The following is a 23,396-nucleotide window of genomic DNA, read 5'->3' as shown; positions in this document are numbered from 1 at the left end:
TAACATCAAGTAGGTGAAATTCCATCTAGTTGCAACATCCAATGATAACAAGCCCTTATATTCAATTTTTTCTAGTTCAGCACATTGTTTGAATTTTCTCAATCTTGATGGAGATTATCTAACATATCTCACTGCATCCCTAACTCTTGTTATTGAATCATTTAGATCTTTGAACCCATGTTGTACAACTAGATTTATTAAGTGAGCCACACACCTCATATGCAAATATTGTCCATTCATAATGCTAGCATCCCATTTTGCCATTTTTTTCTTGAAATTACCCACAACAACATCATTTAAACTAGCATTATCCATTGTCAAAGTAAAAAATCTATCGAGTTTCCATCCCATCAGACATCTCTCAATTGCCATAGCAATGGCATCACCCTTATGACTACATATTGGATAAAAGTTTATGATTTTTTTCTTTAATGTCCAAGTATTATCAATATAGTATGTCGACAAGCACATATAATTCATTCTTTGAATGGAGGTCTACGTGTCAGTGGTTAAGCAGACTCTTTGACAAGAATTTTTTAACTCATTCATCATGTTCAACCTCTCTTCATTGAAAAACTCAAAACAATCACGAGCCATAGTCCAACGTGAAGGAAACCGAAAATTTGGACAAATAACATTCACGAAGTGTCGAAAACCTTCACGCTGAACAAACTTGAGAGGCAACTCATCTACTATCAGCATACGACCTAAAGCTTTTCTTGCGAGCACTTGATCAAATTTTCAATTCACCACTGCACCAATACTGTCACCACCCTCTCTCTCACCCCCCATTGTAGATGATTGCAAATGTAATTCCATTTGACGAGATAGCATAAGGGTGTTTCTTACAAGTTCTCATATGATTCCTTAAAGATGTTGTCCTATTTTTTTTGGGATCACAGTTGAACTCCTTAGAACAATAGTTGCATTTTCCTTTAATCTGACCCTCATCATTTACAAATTTGGTGAAGTGATCCCATACATCTGACCTAGATCTTTTGCTTTTCTCTTAAACTTTTCTAATGATGTTGCACCTCTATCATCTTGAGGTTGGCTTGATGATACTATTGGTGTAGACCTTGAACTATTATCATCATTAATAGGGATGTTTGTGGTGGGACTGGTGTTTTCTTCTCTAGCCATCTAAATTTAATAGAATTGTAAGTAATTAATTTTGTATTTAAAAAGTGATGACATATAGTTGGAAAGGGCATCTAAGTCATTGTTAAACCTAACAAATTCGTCTTAAATCCCAAATCTAATTTAAACAAAACCAAACAATAAACACAACACAATCATAAATAAAACATATATGATAATCTAAGTAAGATCTTAACAATTAAGTAACATTCTCTTTCAGCCTTTAATTTCATTTTAAAAAACTACAGTTTGCCAATCAAACTTGTAGAAAATCAAATCATATAGGAATCCTATATGATTTGATTTACTTACATTGCAAGATGAGGACGTTGACGCCATTTTGAATGAAGTCATAGTGTCCTGTTACATTACAATCAATAATATTAGAAAAACAAAACGTGGCGTCATAGTCACAATCGAAGAACAATGCTTAAAAAGAGCAATACCCAGTCATTACATCCTTTTTTTGGGTTTTTTTGTTCTAATTGCAAAAAATAGAAGAAAACCAATATGTACATTACAGGGAATGTATCTATAGGTTAAACAAACAAGATATCAAATCACAAAACAGAACCACATCTGAAATGATGAAATCAAAACATAAAACATAAAACACAAAACAGAAACAACGAACCAAATCACAAAAGAGAAACAACGAATTCACAAAGCCAAGTCAAAGCATCGAAAGAGTAAACAAACAGTAAAAGAAACCAACCAGATCAGACATTACAATCAAAACCACACGACAATTAAGTTGCTGAAATCGTTTACCTTCTGAAATCGTTGGCAGCGATACCCGCAAGATTGTTCACTCCTAAGTTGCCAAAAGCCCGAAACCAACCAGATTGTTGACACCTTGAGTCCTTGATGTTGACAGTGAGGAGGTGAGGACTGAGGAGGGTGAAATCACAGAAATAGGCTTAGGGTTTGCTGTCGTGTTCAACAGGGTGGGGGTGGGCTGGGTCTCGGACTATCAGGTGAAGGTGTTTGGGTCTGACAGTGAGGGCGAGGGCGAGGGCGAGGGAGAGGTGAGGGTTAGTCGGTGACCTAGGGCTAGGGTCGATATGCTTCGACGATCAAGGGGGTGGCTGGGTATCGCCGTATCGGGCTATCGGGTCAGGTGTAGGGGCCAGGGAGGCTGGTTGTTTGGTGGGGAAGATTGAAGAAGCCGACGATGAAGGGGCTTGAAACCTTAAAGTTGAAGGCGTTTGGGTCTGAGTCGTCTGACGACGATGGCCGGATGGCAAGCTCAGGGTTAGCCGCTAATGACCTAGGGCTAGGAACCTAGGGTTGATGCTTCGATGACGAGTGATAGGGGGCTGGTTGGGTGTTGGGTGGGGGAGAAACCGACGACAATGAAGGCGTTCGACGGCTCCGATGGCGAGGGCGAGGTGAGGGTTGATGATAGGTGAGAGGCGATCTCTCTCGACTCGAGTCTCGACTCGGGCGGGTTATCAATATCGGGTGAAGTGAGTGATGCACAAGAAGGAAGAAGAAAGGAATGGACAAAATGGGATCAGGGGGTAGCAGCAGCATGCATGAATCAGGGTCGATTTTGTTGGAGCTTATTGGGTAGCTCGGGTCGGTTCAATTTTTCAGGTATTTTTGGCCAAATAACCGAATCGAACCGATTACCCGAAAAATTTGCCTAACACTAACCGAACCCGAACCGCCCACCACTAATAACCAAACTAAACCGACCAAATCGGTCGATTTAGTTCGATTTAATCGGTTAAACTGATGTTTTGCTCAGCCCTACTCCTGATTCTACGCTATTGGGCTGCATTAGTTGTGCTTTAATTGATCGTGAATTGGGTTGCGGCTGGCACTTAAAACCATCAATGGCTGGGTCTTCATTTGGCTTCACATTGGACTTTAATTGGCTGTTAATATGGTTATATATTATATGATATTATATGCTTATATTATATATATATATGCTTCACGCATGGATTGAATATATGTATTATATATTATATTTATTATTATTATTATTATTTTTATTCTATATATTATATATATTTTTTTATATTAATTTTTTAAACTTGCACGCAATCAAAAAATGCATATTAATATTCAATTTAAACTAATTTTAAGATCAAAATAAGGATAAAATTCTAACAAAATTTTTACAAAATTAACTGCTAATCAATTAGCAGATTATTCTGTAGATCTGTTGATCTTTTGCTGTATAAATACTTTAAGTTTATGCTCAATAAAAATATCCCTTCTCCCAATCTATTCTTTGTTCTTTGTACGTTCCATTCTTTTTTCTTCTTTCTCCATAAAAAACCAACAACTTGGTATCAGAGCCTTTCTTCTTGAGGGAGCTGTGAGATTGAGTGAGCCAAAAGGCTCGAAACACAAATCAAAACCCTCCGCACAAACACAACACACAAAATCTGTGATTAAATAGAGTCATAGAGATCATTCCCATTAGTTGCACCACAATTCTTTGATGGTGACAACTATCAAGCCTAGGCTGTCATAATGACAGTTCATCTAGAAGCTTTGGATTTGTGGGAGCAGTGGAGAATGCCTACGCAGTTCCTGCATTACCTGACAATCCAACAGTTGCTCGGATCAAGAACCATAAAGAGATAAAGACTAGAAAATCAAAATCAAATGTTTGCTTGTACTATGTAGTTTCAAGCAAGGTTGTTAAAATCGGGATTTTAAGTGGGATCGACAAAGGGTCTATAAAATCGTATCGTAAAATCGAATCGTAAAATCGTAAGATTTTAGAGATAATTAAAAATATCCTTTAATTTTTTTAAATATATGTATATAATAACATAATTTTGTAGAAAATGAATTAATATCATTTAATAACCTAATTATTCCTTATTATAATTCAAAAGATGATACTTTTAAAATATAGCTAAAAAACTAGCAGGTTGGTATAAGCAATTTAGAGGCAAAATATAGGTAATTTAGAGGTAAAATATAGCTTAAAATTATTTATAGGATGCTTCCAACGTCTTCCATTAGATTTAGATTGCAATTTTTTCTTGATTTAGCATTGATTAAATCAAGTAATATCCCGATTTGGAGTTGGGTGGTCCATTAATTAATTACTTGTTTGTCTTGATTTACTTATGCAATCAATGTTAGATCAAGTAAAAATTATAATTTAAATCAAGTAAATTGGAACTTATGCAATTAATGTTAGATGCTATGTGATATTAGAACTTATGCAATCAATGTTAAATCAAGTTCCAATTTAGAGGCAAAATATAACAATTCATTGCATAAGTTCCAATGTCAGATGCTATGTGACATTGAGACATTGGAAACATCCTATAAATTACAACTTAAATCAATGGAGGTCTTTGAACCGTAAAATCGTTTGGGGATTTTTGAAGCGTAAAATCGTACATGTAAAATCGAGATTTTATAGGATTTTATCCCAAATTGGATTTTACATGGGATTTGAATCGTTTGGGGGTCTTCGAATCGTAAAATCGTAAAATCGTACGCGTAAAATCGGGATTTTAACAACAATGGTTTCAAGCACAATTTTCTCCAGAATCATGAATCTAGAATTTGCAAATGATATCTGGGAGTATCTCAAGAAGGAATACCAAGGCAATGAGAGGACAAAAAATATGCAGATGTTGAACCTAATCAGAGAGTTTGAAATGATGAAAATGAAAGAGTCGAAAACCATCAAGGACTACTTTGAGAAGCTATTAGGCATTGTAAATAAGGTGAGGTTGTTTGGCAAGGAATTCTCTAATGAATGAATTGTACAAAAAAATTCTTGTGAGTTTGCCGAAAAAATATGAATCTAAATCTCTTCACTAGAAGAGTCTAAGGATTTATCAAGCATATCTATGACAGAATTAATAAATGCATTACATGTTCAAGAACAAAGAAGATTGATTAGGACAGAAGGCTCTGTGGAAGGGGCTTTTCAAGCAAAGTTAATGAAGAATAATGAGGGCAATCATCCTACTTGTCCTCATTGTAAAAAGACAAATCATCCAAAGAACAAGTGTTGGTGGAGACTAGATGTCAAATGCAATAAATGTAGTCAATTGGGTCATGTGGAGAGGGTATGCAAAAATCAACAACAAAATGAAGCCAAAGCAGCAATGAATAGCCAACTGGAAGAGAAGGATTTATTTTAACTCTATTCAAAATCATATTCATGCTTATGCCAAAAAAAAATGCCTATGCCCAAAAAAAAAAAAAAAAAAATGCCTATGCCCCATAACCATACCTATGCGGCTATGCCTTATAATCATAAACCATAAAATACCCATATGCATATATCTAAGACATGCCAAAATTAAAAATTTGCATTTCTAACCTCAAAGTCAATGAGGAGTGTTGAATTATGACTTAAAATGCTGCTAATTCTGGTTTGGATAAGTCAGTTGTCAGTTAGACTATGACCTGTTATTTATGCTATTTTGTAGGGAAAAAATATTTTCTGATTTGATTAGCAGATTGTTCTGCAGATCTGTTGATTTTTTGCTATATAAATACTTCAAGTTTATGCTCAATAAAAATATCCCTTCTCCCAATCTATTCTTTGTTCCTTGTATGTTCCCTTCTTTTTTCTTCTTTCTCCATAAAAAACCAACAAAGGCAATGGAAAGGGCTATGCTTTAAATGTAATGAAATATATGGCCATGGGCATGTATGCAAAGGGCTTTTCCTAATTCAAGCTACCTAGGAAGATAGCGATGATGATGTTGAAATGGAGATTGAGACAAGTTCCAAAGAACAATCAATTCAGAAGCTAGAAATTTCATTACATGCAATCACTAGGTTTCACACACTTGATACCATGCGAGTTCTAGGCAATTTTGCAATTCTGACATCATCCACAATTTTGTAGGTGAAAAGGTAGCTACGAAGGCTGGACTACAACCCAATCAAATTGGCCATTTGGAGGTAATGATAGCATCTAGAGAAAGGTTGGTTAGTCCTAGTAAGTGTGTTCAAACTCAACTCAACTTACAAGGCTATCCAATTCTGGTGGATTTTTATTTGTTGCCACTTGATGGCTAAGAACCTTTGGATTAATTTGTGGGACTTTTTTAAATTATTTATGAAGCTTGAATTAGGTGGGAAGACTATTATTTTGCAAGGCCTTTCAAGTGCAGAGACCAAGGTTATTGAGAGCTTGAAATGGTAGCATCTTGGCAAAAAGCAAAGGATCCTATTAGAAATGATTGCAACTAAAGGATGTCCAGATGTCCACCTAAACAAACATCCACAAATACTACAGTTGCTACAAAAATATGGTGATGTCCTAGCTGAACCTAAAGGCCTATCACCAAGTCGTTTTTGTGATCACAAGATATCGTTACAGCCCCCTCAAGAGCCTGTTTTGGTCAAGCTGTATCGATACCCCCATTTTCAAGAAGTAGAAATAGAAAGACTGGTGATAGATATGCTTGCTTCTAGAGTTATTCATCATAGCAACAACCCATATTCATCTTCAGTAATCATGGTGAAGAAAAATGATGGTTCCTAGAGAATGTGCATTGACTATCGAGCCTTGAATTAAATCACCATCAAAGATAAATTTCCAATTCCAATAATTGATGAATTGTTAGATGAGTTGTATGGTGTATAATTCTTCTCCAAGCTGGATCTTCGTTTCGGTTACCACTAAATTTGCATGAACTCTAATGATATAGAAAATATAGCTTTCAGAACACATCAAGGCCATTACGAGTTCCTAGTCATGCCTTTTGGTCTCACCAATGTTCTTTCCATCTTCCAAGCTCTTATGAATGAGGTATTCAAAAAATTCTTAAGAAAGTTTGTCTTAGTTTTTTTATATGATATCCTAATTTATAGTCAATCATGGAAGGAGCACATGGATCATTTAGATGTTGTATTTTCTATCTCGAGGATTAACCGCTTATATGTTGTAACGCCCTACTTTTCCAAATATATAATGATGCAAAATATAAGCTAACATCGCCGCGGGTGTTACTGAAACCCTTACCAACGGAAGCGTTGGATCGAACCTGAAAGCTTAATCAAAGCTAAATAAAGGGGTTTCCACTAGATTTCCTTTACAGGCATAAGAAATGCATATGACCTTCAATACTCCATAAAACACAACACATCATAGCAGGTACAATTGTAGGACACCCACACACACCATTTACAACCTTGAGTATCCTAGCTGCTATTTACAATACATCACTTGGTTACAAGGGTACATAATGAAATAAAACCCAAAGCTAACCAAGCACCACCTCTTTATCATGTCAAGGTGTTGCAATCACCCCCGCGGTCATCATAGTCACCCCTGACTCACTGTAAGAGCACGAGTTCTTCCATGATGTCCCAACAACTAGCCACAGTCACCAACACAAACATGATATATGACAAAGCAGAAGGAATATGCATAAACAAGGGAAAATATGTCATGTAAGCCACAAAGGCATGATATGCAAGCAACATCCACACACAAGTGAAGCAACAAATGCTCAAAGTGTCACAAACATGCAGGAATCACTCACCTTGATCGGTTACCTTAGGAAGCACAGTTTACAACGAGCAGAATGGGTTTTATCGCAGTTTTTCTTACTGCTTGGCATGAACTTTGAAAAAGACCCAAAAATTCTGTCAAGGCTTATTCTCCCTCGACTTTCTTCCTTCTTTTCTAGAACATTTCCTCTCTCAAACACTCTTCCTTTTCCTCCTTGCTCGATGCCCAAAATGAATAACCCCAAAGCCCTTATTTATAGGAAACTTCGATGAACTAAATCACGCCACATGTCGTGTCATCATTCCATCCAATTAAAATATGCCATGTGTCCCTAAAGATTTGTGCATTTTCATGCCCTTACGACAAGTCTCCCTTGAGATATGAGCCATCACATGTTTAATTTGATTTTTAAGATTCCCCATCTTTACATCCCACATGGTTAATTCATTTTTCTATATTTCCCATCATTACAACTACATCCCACATGGTTAATTGCATTTTTCACATTTCTCATCATTACACTTCAAATCTTATCTCCAAGTGGCCAATGAATGCTTGCCACATGTCCTTAGGGATCAAGTTTTGGAGACTTTTGCAAACTTGAAAGCTAAGTAAGCTTTTCCTTAGCCAATCACGCAATGCCACCTCAAAGGGTCATTATGAGCCATCATGTGACCTTATTTTATCTTCCAAGTGACCAATGGTTGATTGCCATGTGTCTTTGAAGATAAGGCTTCATCATTTCTCCCATGTACATCCAACCCAAATGCACCACTCGCCTCTTAATTTTAATAGAGTTTGGAATCCAAAGCTCCATTTGATTTGAATTTGAAATCTATGATATTTTGAGGGGATATTTTTAAGGTTTCAAGAACTACAAATTGGCCCAAACTTTTCGGATAGTTTGCATTTAGACCATTGCAACTTGGTCCTCGGGCCATTTTTAATTGCGCTTTTTGGTCCCTGAAAAATGGATGAATTACACGTAGCACCCAAAGATTTTAGGTAAATTATACTTTTACCCGAACTTCAGTATTCACGATTTTGCCACTGGTTCAGAAACCGAACCTTGCCTCAAGGCCTCTATAATCCCTTGAAATGACCTATTTCCTCAAGTATTAGAACCTAATAATCTCAACTATTATATCATATTTGACTTTGAAAATCTTGGATGTTACACGTGAAGCTGGAAAAATGTCATTTTGGCCAAAAAGAAGTTAAGTATCTGGGGCCATTTCATTACCAATACGTAGCTATTGACCCGAAGAAAATTGAAGCAATGCTCAAATGGCCAAAGCCTCAAAGTCCGAAGGCTTTGCGAGTTTTTTTTGTGCTAACTGGATATTACTGTAAATTCATTCAGAATTACAGTAAAATTACTGCTCTTCTCACAAGGATATTAAAGAATGACTCTTTTATCTAGAGTAATTTGACGGAGATGGCATTTACAAAACTCAAGCAAGCAATGACAAATACACCCGTTGCCTTACCAATTTTTTCTAAAGAAATTCATTGTGGAATGCGATGCTTCTGGAGTAGGAATCAGAGCATTATTAATGCAAGACATATCCATTGTTTTCTACAGTCATGCTTTCCAAGGTAAACACCTTCTATTATCCACTTATGAGAAGGAAATCTTGGCTTTGGTTTTGGCAATTCAAAGGTGGTGACCTTACTTGTTAGGGCGAACTGACCATCAAAGCTTACGACATCTCCGGACTTAGAAAATCACAACTATAACCCAACAAAGATGGCTTTACAAGTTGATGGGATTTGACTTTGTGGTGGAATACAATAGTAGAAAAGAGAACATTGTTGCTAATGCTTTTTCAAGGAGATATAAAGAGGACGATGAAGCTGGAAAAAATTATGCAATCTCTCAACCATTGCCTGATTAGCTTAAAGTAATTAAAAAAGAAGTTCAATCAAATTCTAAACTGTAGCAATTGGTACAACTAGCGAAAGATGGAGAAGCAGTGGGGCCATGGAAGCTACAAGATAATCTTTTGCTCTTCAAAGACATAATATATCTTACAGCTAACTCTTCCCTTATTCCAACCATAATCGAGTAATTTCATGGAAGCACACATGAGGGTTTTGTTAAAACCTTGCAATGTATACGCTCTAATTTTTGTTGGATAGAAATGAGGTAAGGAGTAAGGCAATTCATCAAATGTTATGAGGTTTGCTAAGTAATTCTCAGATATATCTTGTATTTCACATTTTATTTCTCAAGTTTTAATTCATTGGCAAGATTATCTCTAGTTGGTGCTACATGGGAGGATCAAGACCTTATCAAAAATCAATTTCCTAATCTCAACCTTGAGGACAAGGCTAAAATTTAAGAGAAGGGAAATTGTTACGTGTCTACCACATAGTCTTGCTATATAATCCTTATTTTATTTCTTGTATTTGTTAAATGAGTCAATAGGTGAAGTCATGCCACCTGGCCTATTAGTCCTTAACTTATTCGGTCCATTGGTTTAGATTCCTTTGACAGGATAAGGCCACAGATTATTTTGTTAGTTAATGCCCTTATTTAAAGGAAATTACTTATAATTTTTTTATTTAAAATATTAAATAAAATGATGGGAAGAATATTCAAATTTTAAAACTTTGTCTTTGACAATTAAGGTAGAGGCACCCTTTACGATCTTGGTTATTTTCTTGATTTTCTTCGACTTATTTGAACTAGGTAGAGAAAAGGGTATCGTTTTTATTTTCGTTGTATCAATATATATATATATTTTATTTTTTTTTGTCGGAGCAAAATTTAATAAAAAATTAAAAAAGAGAAAGTGAATTAAAATTGAAAGACTGCGATAATAACAATTAAAATATAATAATTAACTTATAACAAAATACAAAAATTCAAGAAATTAGGGATGTAATGATGAGGTTTTCCTCAGCCTGACTGAGTTCTGAAGCAAGAAGAGCTTCTTCATGACCTTGAGCACCGCAACCACGGCGGCCCTCTTGCGAGCCACCACCACCACGCCGCCGTCCGCTCTTTCCTGGACGCGGCGGAACTCCGCCTTCCCGCCGGATTCCGCCCTAAACTGCAGCTCGGCCTGGTTGAAGTCCTCCCACAACACATCCATCTTCTCCTCGCCCTCCCCATCATCGCTCATCCCATCTCCGGATCCGCCGCCTCTCCTCCATTCGCTTTCCAAGCCCAACCCGGGGAAGCTCTTCCTCCGCAGCTTCTGATCTTCTCTTCCATTGCCGGCGCTACGAGCTCCCCATAAAAATGGCAAGACTGTGAGGTGAGGGTCAGCTACTCTGGGGAAGCTGAAATCTTCCGTCACCATGGCACTTCACTTCATATGCTTCTCTTAATACCTATATATGTATGTGTGTGTGTGTGTGTATATATACATATGAAGACGGCTGTGGCATTAATGGGATGTCTCAGCTACCTCCGGATTGATCGGAGAAGATGGGAAGAATCTGGTACCTGTAGCTGTTTGGGAGGGAGAGAAAATGAAGCCGCCGCTGGGTGCTGGCCCATCTGTTGAACCCCATTGAATGTGCCAAAACTGCCGTTTTCTACCTTGAAATTAGACCAATCCATTGATTGGTGAACTTGTTCTTCTAGAATTTATCTTCACCATTAATAATAATAATTTAAAGAAACAAATAAGGTTTATATTGACTTTTCAATTTTTTTTAAAGTGATTACGATAAAAATATTTTTTTTTTTAACATATAAAACGCGTGAACACAATTTTAAAACATAACCATCCCACTTTCTCTAAAAATCTACGACCAAACACGCTCTCCACCTGAATAAATGAACTAAGTGAATTGTAAGTCTAATCCATCAAATAAACATAAATTATTGACAGAAGTATATTCAAATAAAAATGTTACTTTTTAGTTGGGTAAAATGAAGACCAAGAGAATGGAAGTAAGAATGAGAATAAGATGCCAATTCCCACAAAAAAGCTATGTAATTGCTACAAATAAATGGAATAATTCTTGCTCAAAATGATAAAAAGGCTTTCCATTACAAAATAGATAAGACATCGAATAGAAGACATTATTATATTTTTCTTTTAATTATATAGTGCCATAGCATTGCTGCTCTCCACTGTACATTTAAATTAATTTTATTTAAAAATTAAATAAAGTTTTAATTTTACTTAATTCTTATTTAATATTTTACCTAAAAGGGGAAAATAATTTTTTTAACATATATTTGGTAATTATATGATTTTTGAAATTAAATATCGTAAAAAATATTTTTATCAATTGATTATTTTTACCATTCCAATATTATACGCGGCAAAGAGAAAGAAAAATAAAAAAAAGGTCAAAAACAATTAAAAAAAGAAAAATAGACATAATTATATGAACTGCTAGGAGACCTAATAGCAGTTAATGCTGAGGACCACAGGAGGAGCCATTAATTACAGAGATGGCCCTGCCCGTGTATATAATATCAATTTACATTATTTGGCATGATAATTTTTAATTTTTTTAATTCAAATATCAACATAAAAGAGTTTGAAAGAGCATGCTGTAAAGTCATTTTAATCCATTTAAAAAATTTATAAATCCATTCACAATGTTCAGGGGCAAAATGGTAATTTTGTCCCGATTGGCCGAAGAAGAAGAAGAAGAAGAGAAAGATAGCTAACATGGCACTAACAAGAAGCCCCCTCTGGTTCTGCCAAAAGATCAAACCTCTTAGGGTTGAGCAGTATATGCCAATGTGAGAAACATCAAAGCATCAACCAACTCAACATTTATTCTTCCCTATTTTGCATATATAAAGGCAGAGAGAGAGAGAGAAAGAGCTTTGACAAATGCCATGGAGAAAGCCAGGCCATAGAGGAGCAAGAAAGGCTAAGCCAACTGCAGTCAAGATCCATGCACCATACGTTTCAGGTAACTCAAAACTAGACCAAGGAGCAGGGCCCTTACAAGAAGGTGAGATGACAGTGAGGCCAAATGTCATCGCTCGGCTATGGTGGCAGAAGGGAAGAACCTCGTGAGGAAGCTGGAGAGCGACCAGATACAGATCACGCCAAGGAACTGGAGGACGTTCAGAAGGGTACCCAATGAACTGTTGATCGCCAAGTTGTGGGATGTCATCTCGGCTCCTCTAACTGTGAATGAGAGGGCTGTCACCAGCTGTGCTGCTCGGTTCAATTGGTGCAATCTGTAAACCTGTAAGGTATCGAAGAGGTTCTCTTTAGATCACCAATGGAGTACCCATCCTGTCATGATTTTTGAGTTTTTGGGGCATTTTCATTTGTGGGAAGTGTGTGGTAAAGAAATTACGATGAAAGATGAGAATCATAAATGGCTTTCTGTTGATTAATGCGAACCAAAACAAAGGCATTTTTAGCAGCAAATGAAATGAAATGAAAAACCTCAACTACTTCAACTAATAGTGAAGTAGTTACCTGAAAGATAATGGGAATGACAGGCCACGAAGGTGACTTCGTATACCTTGAATATTGCTCAAATGCAAACTGCACGACTATACCAACAAGGTATGGGGCTAGAGTAGCTGAAGCAGCCGGGCCAGTCCAAGGCCAGACAAAGCCCATTGTCACTAGTGGAATTATGAGACTGAGTACTAAGACAGCAACTGAAGAGATCCGATGCCCCAACTGAGAGTTCCAGTTTCTGTTATATGCAGCAGAAACTGGAACATTTGGCCTTTGTAGATGGTCTACCAGCAGAAGGAACACGGCGACCCCACAATAAAAGAGAGCCTCTGTGAAGAACAATATAAGGAAATCTGCGCATACAGAACAAAAGGATCACTGAACCAATAAGACAATTCCAATGATCTAAACAATAAAGCAATGCAATTTCCTGTTTCCAAGGGATCCACTTTCTTTTCTACTCTCTTTTCTATTTGAGTTTCTTCAAATATTTGGATGAACCCTAAACGCTAAACCCAAAGACAATTATCCTGAGCTATGATTGTTCACCCTGTCTGACATTCACACAGTGCCTTAATCGAACTGCAAGGTCACCTTATCATGTACAGTTTGTTGCTGCTGTTGGAAGGTGGATCAAAAGAATGGTGGCAGGCTTCATTTGTTGAAAATGTTTACTAGTAAACCTCCATCCAGTATCATTAGAAGAGGAGGATACAACATGCTAACCGAAAATTGATGAACTAACCCCAACCACAAAGCCACCTATCCAGTGCTACCCTCTGATTATTCTTTTCTTTTGCTTATTAAAAGAAGAACAGGAACCAGAAAAGTTGTGGGAAACTAGGAATTGAGAACCGCATGAGCAAGCGTACCCACCTGTTAACAGGGAATCCTCAAATATAGCAGACAGAATCCTCCGCAAATAAAGTGACGGAAAAACAAAAGAGGCTACAAGAACAGCTGGCCCAACAAACCAGAGCACATCATTCTGATTCCTTTTCGGGATGAACAAAAGGGTTTCCTCTTCTCCATGATGAGAACGATTATAGAATGTGATTAAACCTGGCCTTCCTCCAAGTCCCTCAGCATGAGCATATGAACTGTTTACAGGGGACATATCTTCAGATAGAGGATTGCTGTTTTCTTCTTGCAAGGCACCTGGTTCAAGCTCACTGGATAAGAACTGATCTTCAGAGGTGGCATAGAGGATATATCTTCTGCTAGGAGACAGATCTTTTGCCTTCAACACTGCATGTATGAACCGACACATCTTCACTATTTGCAATAATGGAAAATGGGAAACATAACCATGAAAATAGAAGGGGAAAAGGACATATCTACTTATTTGCAGTCATGGTAAGCAATTTGGCTACCATAATCTATTTTAGAACAAATAAAATCATGATCACATTTTATAGTGACAGTCAACATTAGCCAAAGTTATCCCCATCACTGTAATTCATATGAAATCAGTGGTTTTCTTATCCAAAAAGGCATCAAATCACTTTTGTCCCTTGAACAAACTTTGCGTGCTTGATCCTTGACAAAAGGATCACAAAGGTATGGTTAAGTTGCAGACCATAAACTGATTTAAAAAACGAGTTTTATGCAAGTAACGAAAGGTACCTTTAGCATTTCTTAGCTGCATTGCATCAAATGGCTGCCTGTCAAACAATATCTTTGATAAGCTGATCTGCAGATCAAAATTTCAACCTGGTGTGAGGTTTTCTTTGTATTTTAACCACACAAAAAAAAAAAAATACTATAAGCTATGCATATGCTGTATATATTATACACATAAATAAAGTATGCAAGGACAATGCCAAGAGAAGTAAAAACAAATAACAAGATTATATACATCACTAATAACACCTGAATTCACACTTTAACAACAAATGATAATATCCAAATAATACAATAAATATATGCAGACACTTTCACACCATAACCCTAGGTTGGAACATTTCACAGAGACTCTTGGACCTTGATCCAGCAGCTCCTAGATGCAGAAATTGGGAGGCAGGCTGTAATGATAAGTTGAAATTGAAAGGAGTATACAACAAACACTTTTTCAGCAACCTGTAACCTTTCTACATAACAAACACAATATCTTCATTTTTTCTACAGCTAGCAGCTATCACCTCCATTGAAGTCTCTTCGTCCAGCCGACCTCAATTCATACAACCACATAAACATTTCTAATAAAGAGAGTGTATATTTCAAGGAAACTCATTATCCTTATTTCTTTAGATAAGCCAACCTGGTTAATACATGCCCGTTAGACATGAGACACAACATGAACACCTTCAGCAGCATATAGCCTCAGAATTACATGGCCCCATCATCAAAATAGAAATCTTACAATTTGTGCAATATAGCACCAGCCACAAAGATTAAAAGAAAAAAAAAATATTTATTCAACATTGAAGTATTATTCAATAAAGACTACCTGCATGAAATATGCTTGATGCAGAACTCGAACCAAAAAAACAAGAGTAACCCCGATTACTCAAAACCAATATCAATATTCAATATTATTCATAAAAATCTGTCCTTCAATACTTCACTAAAGGATTATTTATAGACAATTAATAGATAGAAACATATTCTCACAAGAATTCCTTTCTAACTAGGATTCCTTGGTATTTAAACTAATAAAGATAAACCTAATCTAATTAGGATTCTAGGACATAAAAGAAATTGAAAGAAACTGGGAAACAAATTAAAATAATAAAACAATATGAATTTCTACTTTTATGCCTAAAATATTGTTTCCCGAAATATTTGTCTTTATAATCTTCACCATTCTGTCCCAGTTGAAAAGAACTTGGCACCGACAAGTTGGACTATAAATACCACCCCAAGAGCTCAGGATCTAGGATTCGAAAATCCTCTTCAATAATCCAAGTGTTATTGGAATTTGGTCAATCTTTCCATTTGACAAGAAAACGACAATAACCACCACCACAAGAAGAAGCCACAATCCCATCATCAAGCATAACATCAATCACATCCTTCTGTTGTTGTATACGTGAGATACAAGGAACCTAGTGACCTGCAAGAACACTAATAGGCAAGAGAGAAGGCTCAAATGTACCTTGGTAAAGAGTTAAATCTGCCACATTGAAAACAGGCCTAATGTTCATATTATTAAGTCGACTAAATAAGAATTAGGTTCAAGTTGTTGAATGATAGGAAACGGGCCACTAGCTTGAGCATGTATTTTCTTGAAGGAATGTTTAGGGAAACGCTCACGGTGAATACAAATCATGACATAGTCACCTTTGTTAAATTCCTGAGCCCTAAGATGTACATCAACAGCAAGTTTATAGTCAATGTTGCTCGTTGCAATTTTCCTTCTAATCTTAGCAGTAGGTCATGGATGCATTGGGCAAAATTTTCAGCAGAATCGAAAATTTGGGCTTCCGGGGGTGAGGGTATAAGATCAATAGGAGTGTGAGGGGAGTAACCATGAACAATCTCAAAAGGACTTTTCCTAGTGGACTTATTCATAGAGTTGTTATAGGCAACCTCAATAGTTGGCAAAATCAAATACCAATTACCAAGGTTCTCACCTACAAGACACCTAAGCAAGTCTCCTAAACTACTATTCACAACTTTGGTTTGGCCATCAATTTGGGGATGGAAGGCTTAAGTGAACTTTAAACTTGTCCCAAATAACTTCTATAGTGTCTTCTAGAAATAACTAACAAATTTGACATCTCTATCAAATACAATGGAAGAAGGTAAACCATGCAACTTAACAACTTCTCTAAAGAACAATTTAGCAACATGGGACGCATATGTTGTCTTACTACAAGGAAGAAAACGTGCAATTTTAAAAAACTTATCCACTACTACAAGAATTGAGTCATGTCCCCTAAGAGTCTTGGTTAACCTAAACTGAAATCCATACTCACATCTTGCCACGGGATATGTGGGCTATGAAGAGGAGTGTACAAACCCGTGTTGTTCTTCCTAGTTTTAGCCAATTAACATGTGAGACACTGTGAAACAATCCTAAAGATATCCCTTTTCAAAGACAACCAATAAAATCTATCTTCAACAAGTGCAATAGTCTTATCTCTTCCAAAATGACCAGCTAATCCCCCTACATGAGAAAGTCTCTAAATGAGGTTCGCAAAATGCACATCTTAGTTCCTTTAAAAAGATAAACATCACAAATGACAAAATCAACAAGGGGGCAATGATTATCTTAGCTAACCTCGAGGTAAATAGAGCCAAAATTAGGGTAATTAGGGTAAGTGCCCTTCACCTTCTCAAAACCAATAACCTCTATATTCATCACCTAAAGAAAACTAACTACCTGATTAAGGGCATCAGCTACTTTGTTATTGACCTCAGAACAATGCTTAAGGACAAAAGTGTACCCACTAAGGAATTCTACCTACTTAGCATGCCTAGAGTTCAACTTCTTTTGAGACTGCAAGCATCTTCAAGGCCTAGTGATTAGAATATAGAACAAATTCTTGCAATAGCGAAGAGATTGGACAACTACATAGAACTCTTTATCATAAGTGAAATATTTCTATTTAGCTTCATTGAGTTTCTCACTAAAGAATGCTAGTGGATGACCCTCTTGGCTAAAAACACCGCCAATACCAATGCCAGATGCATCACAAACAACCTCAAAAACTTTACTAAAATCAAGGTGTCATAAGACAAGTGTTGTGGCCATCCTTTCTTTAATTTTCTTAAAGGCTTTATCAACTGAATTAGGGCACAAAAACTCTCCTTTCTTTAAACAATCTGTAATTGGAGCCATGCTAATACTAAATACCTTAATGAATTTCCTATAAAAAGTTGATAAGCCTTGGAAACTACAAATCTCTGACAGTATCCTAGGTTTAGGCCACTCTCTAATAGTTCGAACTTTCTCAAGGTCAACAACTACGGACTGGGTAGAGATAATGACGCCAAAGAAGAACACTTGAGGTTGGAGAAAGGAACACTTCTTAAGATTAACATGCAATTTAGCAATTCTAAGAGTTAGGAAAACTAGTTTCAGGTGATCTAGATGTTCATCTTAGGACTTACTAAAAATCAAGATGTCGTCAAAGTAAACAACCAAGAATTTCCCTATGAACGATTTAAGTACTTGTATCATAACTCTGATGAAAGTACTAGGTGTAGGTCCCTTGACACACAATGGCCACTCAAGAGGGGGGTGAATTGAGTGTTAAAAACTTATTAAATTAAATTCTTCCCTTTTGAAAACTCTTGACATTTTCTTATACAAAGAAAATACTTGTTATAAATTTATATGTTGTTTGAGAATGATAGCAATATAAATATGCAAATAACAACAACACAAGAATATATAGTGGTTCGGTATCTCCAACACCTACTCCACTCTCTCAAGGTCAACCCGACACTTGAGATTCCACTATAACCACACCTAGGTTTTCAACAAGCTCACCTAGGGAACTTTTACACAACACTGAGATTTTCCCCTTAACTCACCCCGGAAACTAATACAACAATACACAACAACAACACCTAGATTACAATAGGCTTTAGGATGCCACACCACAATCCAATACAAATAAATCCTATGTCCAAACAACCTTGGACTAATATGGAAATAAAAACAATGATATACAAGGCAAAATAGAAATAATACAAGTTACCACAAATGGAGAGAATGTCTTCTCCTTTGCCTTGGGCTCCAATGGATTAAACGTTAAGCTTGAGCCTTGGATTGCTATTCTTGAGTTGCTTGAGAGCTTGGATGTGCTTTAGGAAGATAGATCTTGATAGAGCATTAGTCTTCTCCAAAAATTCCTTCTTGATATATATAGTGGAGCTTCCAACGGATTTGTAACAGCTAAAAAAAATTTGACCATTGGACTCGAGAGTCGACTTCTCTAAAACAGGAGTCGACTCCTATTTTAAGTGGGAGTTGACTCTAGTTATACAAGAGTCGACTTCTCTAATGCTAGAGTTTGACTCTTCAAAAAACACCAATGCTGCCAGGTCGACTCTGTATCAAACTACTCTCGGCTGGTTCGCCTCTAGCTTTGCAAGAGTCGACTCTAGCTTAAGGGGAGTTGACTCTAGATATACAAGAGTCGACTTCTGAGGCCAGATTTTACAAAAAATAGATTTTATACATATAGCAATTGTTTGAAGACATAAATCATATAGCATGTATACATTACAAGATAGCAAGTGTCCTCATTTTATTTTATTCATATTTTACCTTCTATTTACTTTAATACATAAATGTAAGTAAGAAAGTACCCCCCCCATTTGGATTCAATAAAAATATCTAAAAAATCAAAATCCAAATCAATAATAAAGTAGATTTTTGGTTTTAGAACAAATTCGGGATTTGGCAATTTTACCACCACCAAAATACATACATTCTATTTCTTGAAAAATTCATTAAAAATCATTTTAACAATAATGAATATTAGTTATCGAAATATCGAGAAATAATTTTCCCAAATAAAAACATTTTCTTATATGTCCCCTTATAATGCGCTAATATTCCAGACTCAAAGAAATAACATTTCTTGATTCATTTTGATACACAAAATACTATAATACTTAAGACATATCAAAAATCCATTAGGGGTTTTAAATATACCAAAAATAATTTTACTAAAATTATATTTTGTTAAGCATCAAAACACACAATGGGTTGATTGGAGCAATTTGGCTCAACACTAGGAGCATTAGACAGGCCAAAGGGCATAACTAACCATTCATAAAGTCCTCTTGGGTCTTAAAGGCAATTTTCCACTCATCTCCATACCAGATACGAATCTGATGATACCCATTACACAAATCTATCTCGGAAAATCAACTAGAACCAACCAACATATCTTCCAATCTCGAAATGGGAAATCTGTATTTGATGGTGATTTTATCAATGGTTCTAATATCCACACACATATTCACCAAGATCCATCTTTCTTTGGGGTTAAAGGGTAGGGACAGCATAAGGGCTAAGGCTATATCAAATAAATCCTTTAGTCAATTCAACTCGCTCTTTTGGGTTCATCTTATAATGGGAAAACTAGGTAATTGAGACTCGGGAACTAGATCAATGGCATTGCTGGATATCCCTCATAGGCAATAGGGTAGTAGGTCACTAGGGAGTTCATTAGGCATGATATTAGGAAATTCTTGTAATAATTACTTCATCCTAGATGGAAATTCCAAACTCTTCGAGGAACTCAAAGTGGACTCCTTAGCTATGATGGCTAACCAATATCCACTTTCTTGATAGTCTTTTTCAAATGCCTTAGGAGCCATCAAATGAATGTGCTTTTTACTAGGGACTAGCAGTGCTTGCTTGGGCTTGGTCCTAGTGCCTCTACTAAAAGGTTTGGCAGGGATCAATGTGAGTTTCTAAAAGGTTTAATGATGCTTCTTCTAACATCTTTGAGAGAGTGGACCGTTACACATGTGAATTGAAGAGCCACTCAAAAGGAACATGAAACATCATAGATTCATAATTATAACCAAATTTAAATTATGTCCATATTCTACACTAAAATACAACAGGATTGTAATAAGAAATATATTCAAAATACAAATGATCTAGCTTAATGATTGAGAAAGGTCACCATGATTTTGATCATGTGCTAAAAGGTATGAGTGCATAAATTCATCAAATCCAAAATTCCTCTTTTTTCTTCTTAAAATAATAATATAATATGCTATTATGTAACATCCAGTGAGGGTGACTGAGAGTGAACAAAAAAGAATCTCTATAGAGTCAATCTCTAGATAGAGAAGGTCAGATGCAAGTAGGGATGGAGCAAGGTCCTCCCCCACCCCCGCACCCCCCACCCACCCCGGCGAATAACAAGGGAGTAAGACAATTACGAAAACAAGTTTTAAAAATACACAAGAAATTTAAAAAAATAATTTCAATTGAAAAATGAAATTTTGTTTTTTAACTCAAATAATAAGAAACTCCCATATACCAGAACAGTCCAAAATAAGAGGTTCTACTATTTATTTATTTCTAAATTCCAAAGAAGCACACTCAACCATGCAGCCAAGGGGGTTTAATATTCCAAGATCAATGCATTATTGACTGTTAACAGTGTTATAGTGATGAAGTTGAAGACGCTACATCAATGAAGAAACTTATCAACACGAGAAAAAAATCAATATGATACTGATTTGCCTGCACGGAAATTGTCAAAGAAGCAAAAAGAAAGAAACAAGGAAGAAGAGATGATGATATGACAAAAAAATAAAACATATGCTTATATATAACCATCCAAATAATTATATTACATTTTTATGTAAAAAAGTAAAACCTACGCTTTATTGAATCAAATATATCACATTTTATATATTGAAAAAGAAGTGTAAATAAAAAGCCTTCATGTCTATTTAATAGAAATTCTGCTTACAAATATTTTGTCAATTTTAGTTTTGAAAGTTGCTAAACTTAAAATCCTAATGAAGGAGGACTAACTGGTAAAAGTCCATATTATTTTGATTTCAATAATTGGCTCCCAAGTTTTTTTCTTTTAAATGGCGAACTGTTATGCATGCCTAAATGACACGATCAGGCTCATAAGGCCCAAACATAAGCATGAAAAACCTCAAAAGTAAAAAGGCCCAACCATAAACATGCTTCATTTGCATCAAAGCATACTCTATGCAAACATAATAGCTTCTCATAAATTTCTGTGCTCCATGCATAGAGCATCCCCAGGGCACGAGGCTTCCCATTAGTGAGAGTCGGGGGAGAGTTGTTTTTGCATTGGGAGAAAATTGAGAGGAAGCAACAGTATGGAAAAATAGGGGGGACTATTTTATAACAAGTTTGCAATTCTGATACTGAATAAAAATCCGGATTTCCATTTCACTCTAAGAGCATAAAAGTGCCACTTTAGCCAAAAAGTACAAATACCCTAAGATACATGAACACGGCGTCTCTACAAATTTCCCAACTCAACCACAGCTATATGAATACAGTCTGAAGAATTATTAAGCAATACAAATACCCATAGAATCTGATACGCAATTACTTCCAACCATCATCTTTACAAGTCATCTACTCATGGAAACCCTATGATACAGACAATTAAGCACTGAACCCAGTAACATATCTTAAACATAACAGGGAGCAAAAAACAATTGCAACTGGAAAATAATCAGATAAATTGAAATGCCTAATACCTGCGAACTTTTTCTGTATTGAAGTGGAGAAGAAAGTGAGGTCGTGACGCAAGAAAATGAAGCAGTTCTGACCGCCATAGCTGCTTAAGTTCACAGAAAAGACCAGGAAAGAGACTAGAGAAGTGTTCTTGAGTTGCTTTTATGGAGAACCCATTTCATTTGGAGGGAATTTAGGGGCGCCCATATGGCGAATTTCTCAAGACAAATTTAGGAAAACAGAGGTATTCGGAAATTCTGAGGTAATGGGCTTTAGGAGGAGAGAGAGAGAGAGAGAGACTTCTTTGTTTGCTTTGGTTGCGTTTTCTGTTTGGGCCATTTGCGGGTTAAAGGGGGAGGTGATTTTTTGAATTTTTTTAACATTTTATTATTTTATATATATTCTATAGCATATATATGGAGCGGTCTCTTAAAATAAGTAAAATAAGATTAAAAAATATTTTTAAATTTTTATTAAATTTTTTGAAATATACTAGAATTCACATAATTTTTTTATTTAGAAGAATCAAGATAAATTTATCTAAAAAAATAAATAAATTATCTAAAAATACTCAGATAAGAAAGTCGTGTAATTTCTTTTTCAAAAGTTATCGATAAATTTAATAAATATAATAAAAAATATTTTTGTATACAATACTTTTTACATCCTAATTTTTTTAGTTTATATCTTAATTAACAAACATTGCCTTAATGTTAATTGTTCGAAAATTGTATCTAGTATCACTAAAATCGGTTTAAATCATTTGACATTTATAATATCATAATCATTATTTTTAAAAAGGTTAAACTCATATTTTTCCTCCATTAACTTTACATGAAAAGTTTATCAACCCTAAACTTCAAATATGACATATTGAATACTTAATCTTTATGATTTACATTAATTGATTATTTAATCTAATTTAAAATAATACGTGAATTACATGCAATTTGAGTTAGAAATAAAAAAAAATAGAAGAAAGGAAAAACATAAAAAGAATCAACCGAATTGATCCTTCTTTCTGCGTTTCTCTTCCCTTTCGATCATCATCTTTACTTTTATCTCTCATTAATCTAAGTAGAAAATCTGAGTTTCCTATCAGCTATTGGCGTTTCAACCAATCTCGACCCTTCTTTGCTTCGACTAGCCTAATCCATCATTTCCCTTTCTTTATCCTCCGTCCGATTGTTGGGTGTGATGTTTAAGTGTTTTGTTTTATTGTTTTATTTTTATATGTTTA

General features: G+C 35.7%; 1 protein-coding gene across 1 annotated transcript; it reads right to left on the bottom strand.

Moving 5' to 3' along the window:
* Positions 1-12,123: 12,123 nt before the first annotated feature.
* LOC127789535 (uncharacterized) lies at positions 12,124-22,477 on the bottom strand. Its single transcript, XM_052318427.1, has 5 exons — positions 22,180-22,477; positions 14,632-14,698; positions 13,882-14,253; positions 13,018-13,358; positions 12,124-12,778 (listed from the first exon to the last, which is right to left on the bottom strand). The coding sequence occupies exons 1-5, from the start codon at positions 22,255-22,257 to the stop codon at positions 12,563-12,565; spliced, it is 1,074 nt and encodes a 357-aa protein (XP_052174387.1). The 5' UTR covers positions 22,258-22,477; the 3' UTR covers positions 12,124-12,562.
* Between the last annotated feature and the right edge of the window lie 919 nt (positions 22,478-23,396).

The sequence above is a fragment of the Diospyros lotus genome, chromosome 14 (genome assembly GCF_014633365.1).
Source record: "Diospyros lotus cultivar Yz01 chromosome 14, ASM1463336v1, whole genome shotgun sequence".
Lineage (NCBI taxonomy): Eukaryota > Viridiplantae > Streptophyta > Magnoliopsida > Ericales > Ebenaceae > Diospyros > Diospyros lotus.
Note: the sequence above shows the minus strand (reverse complement) of the source record. Positions and strands in the feature narration are given on the sequence as shown.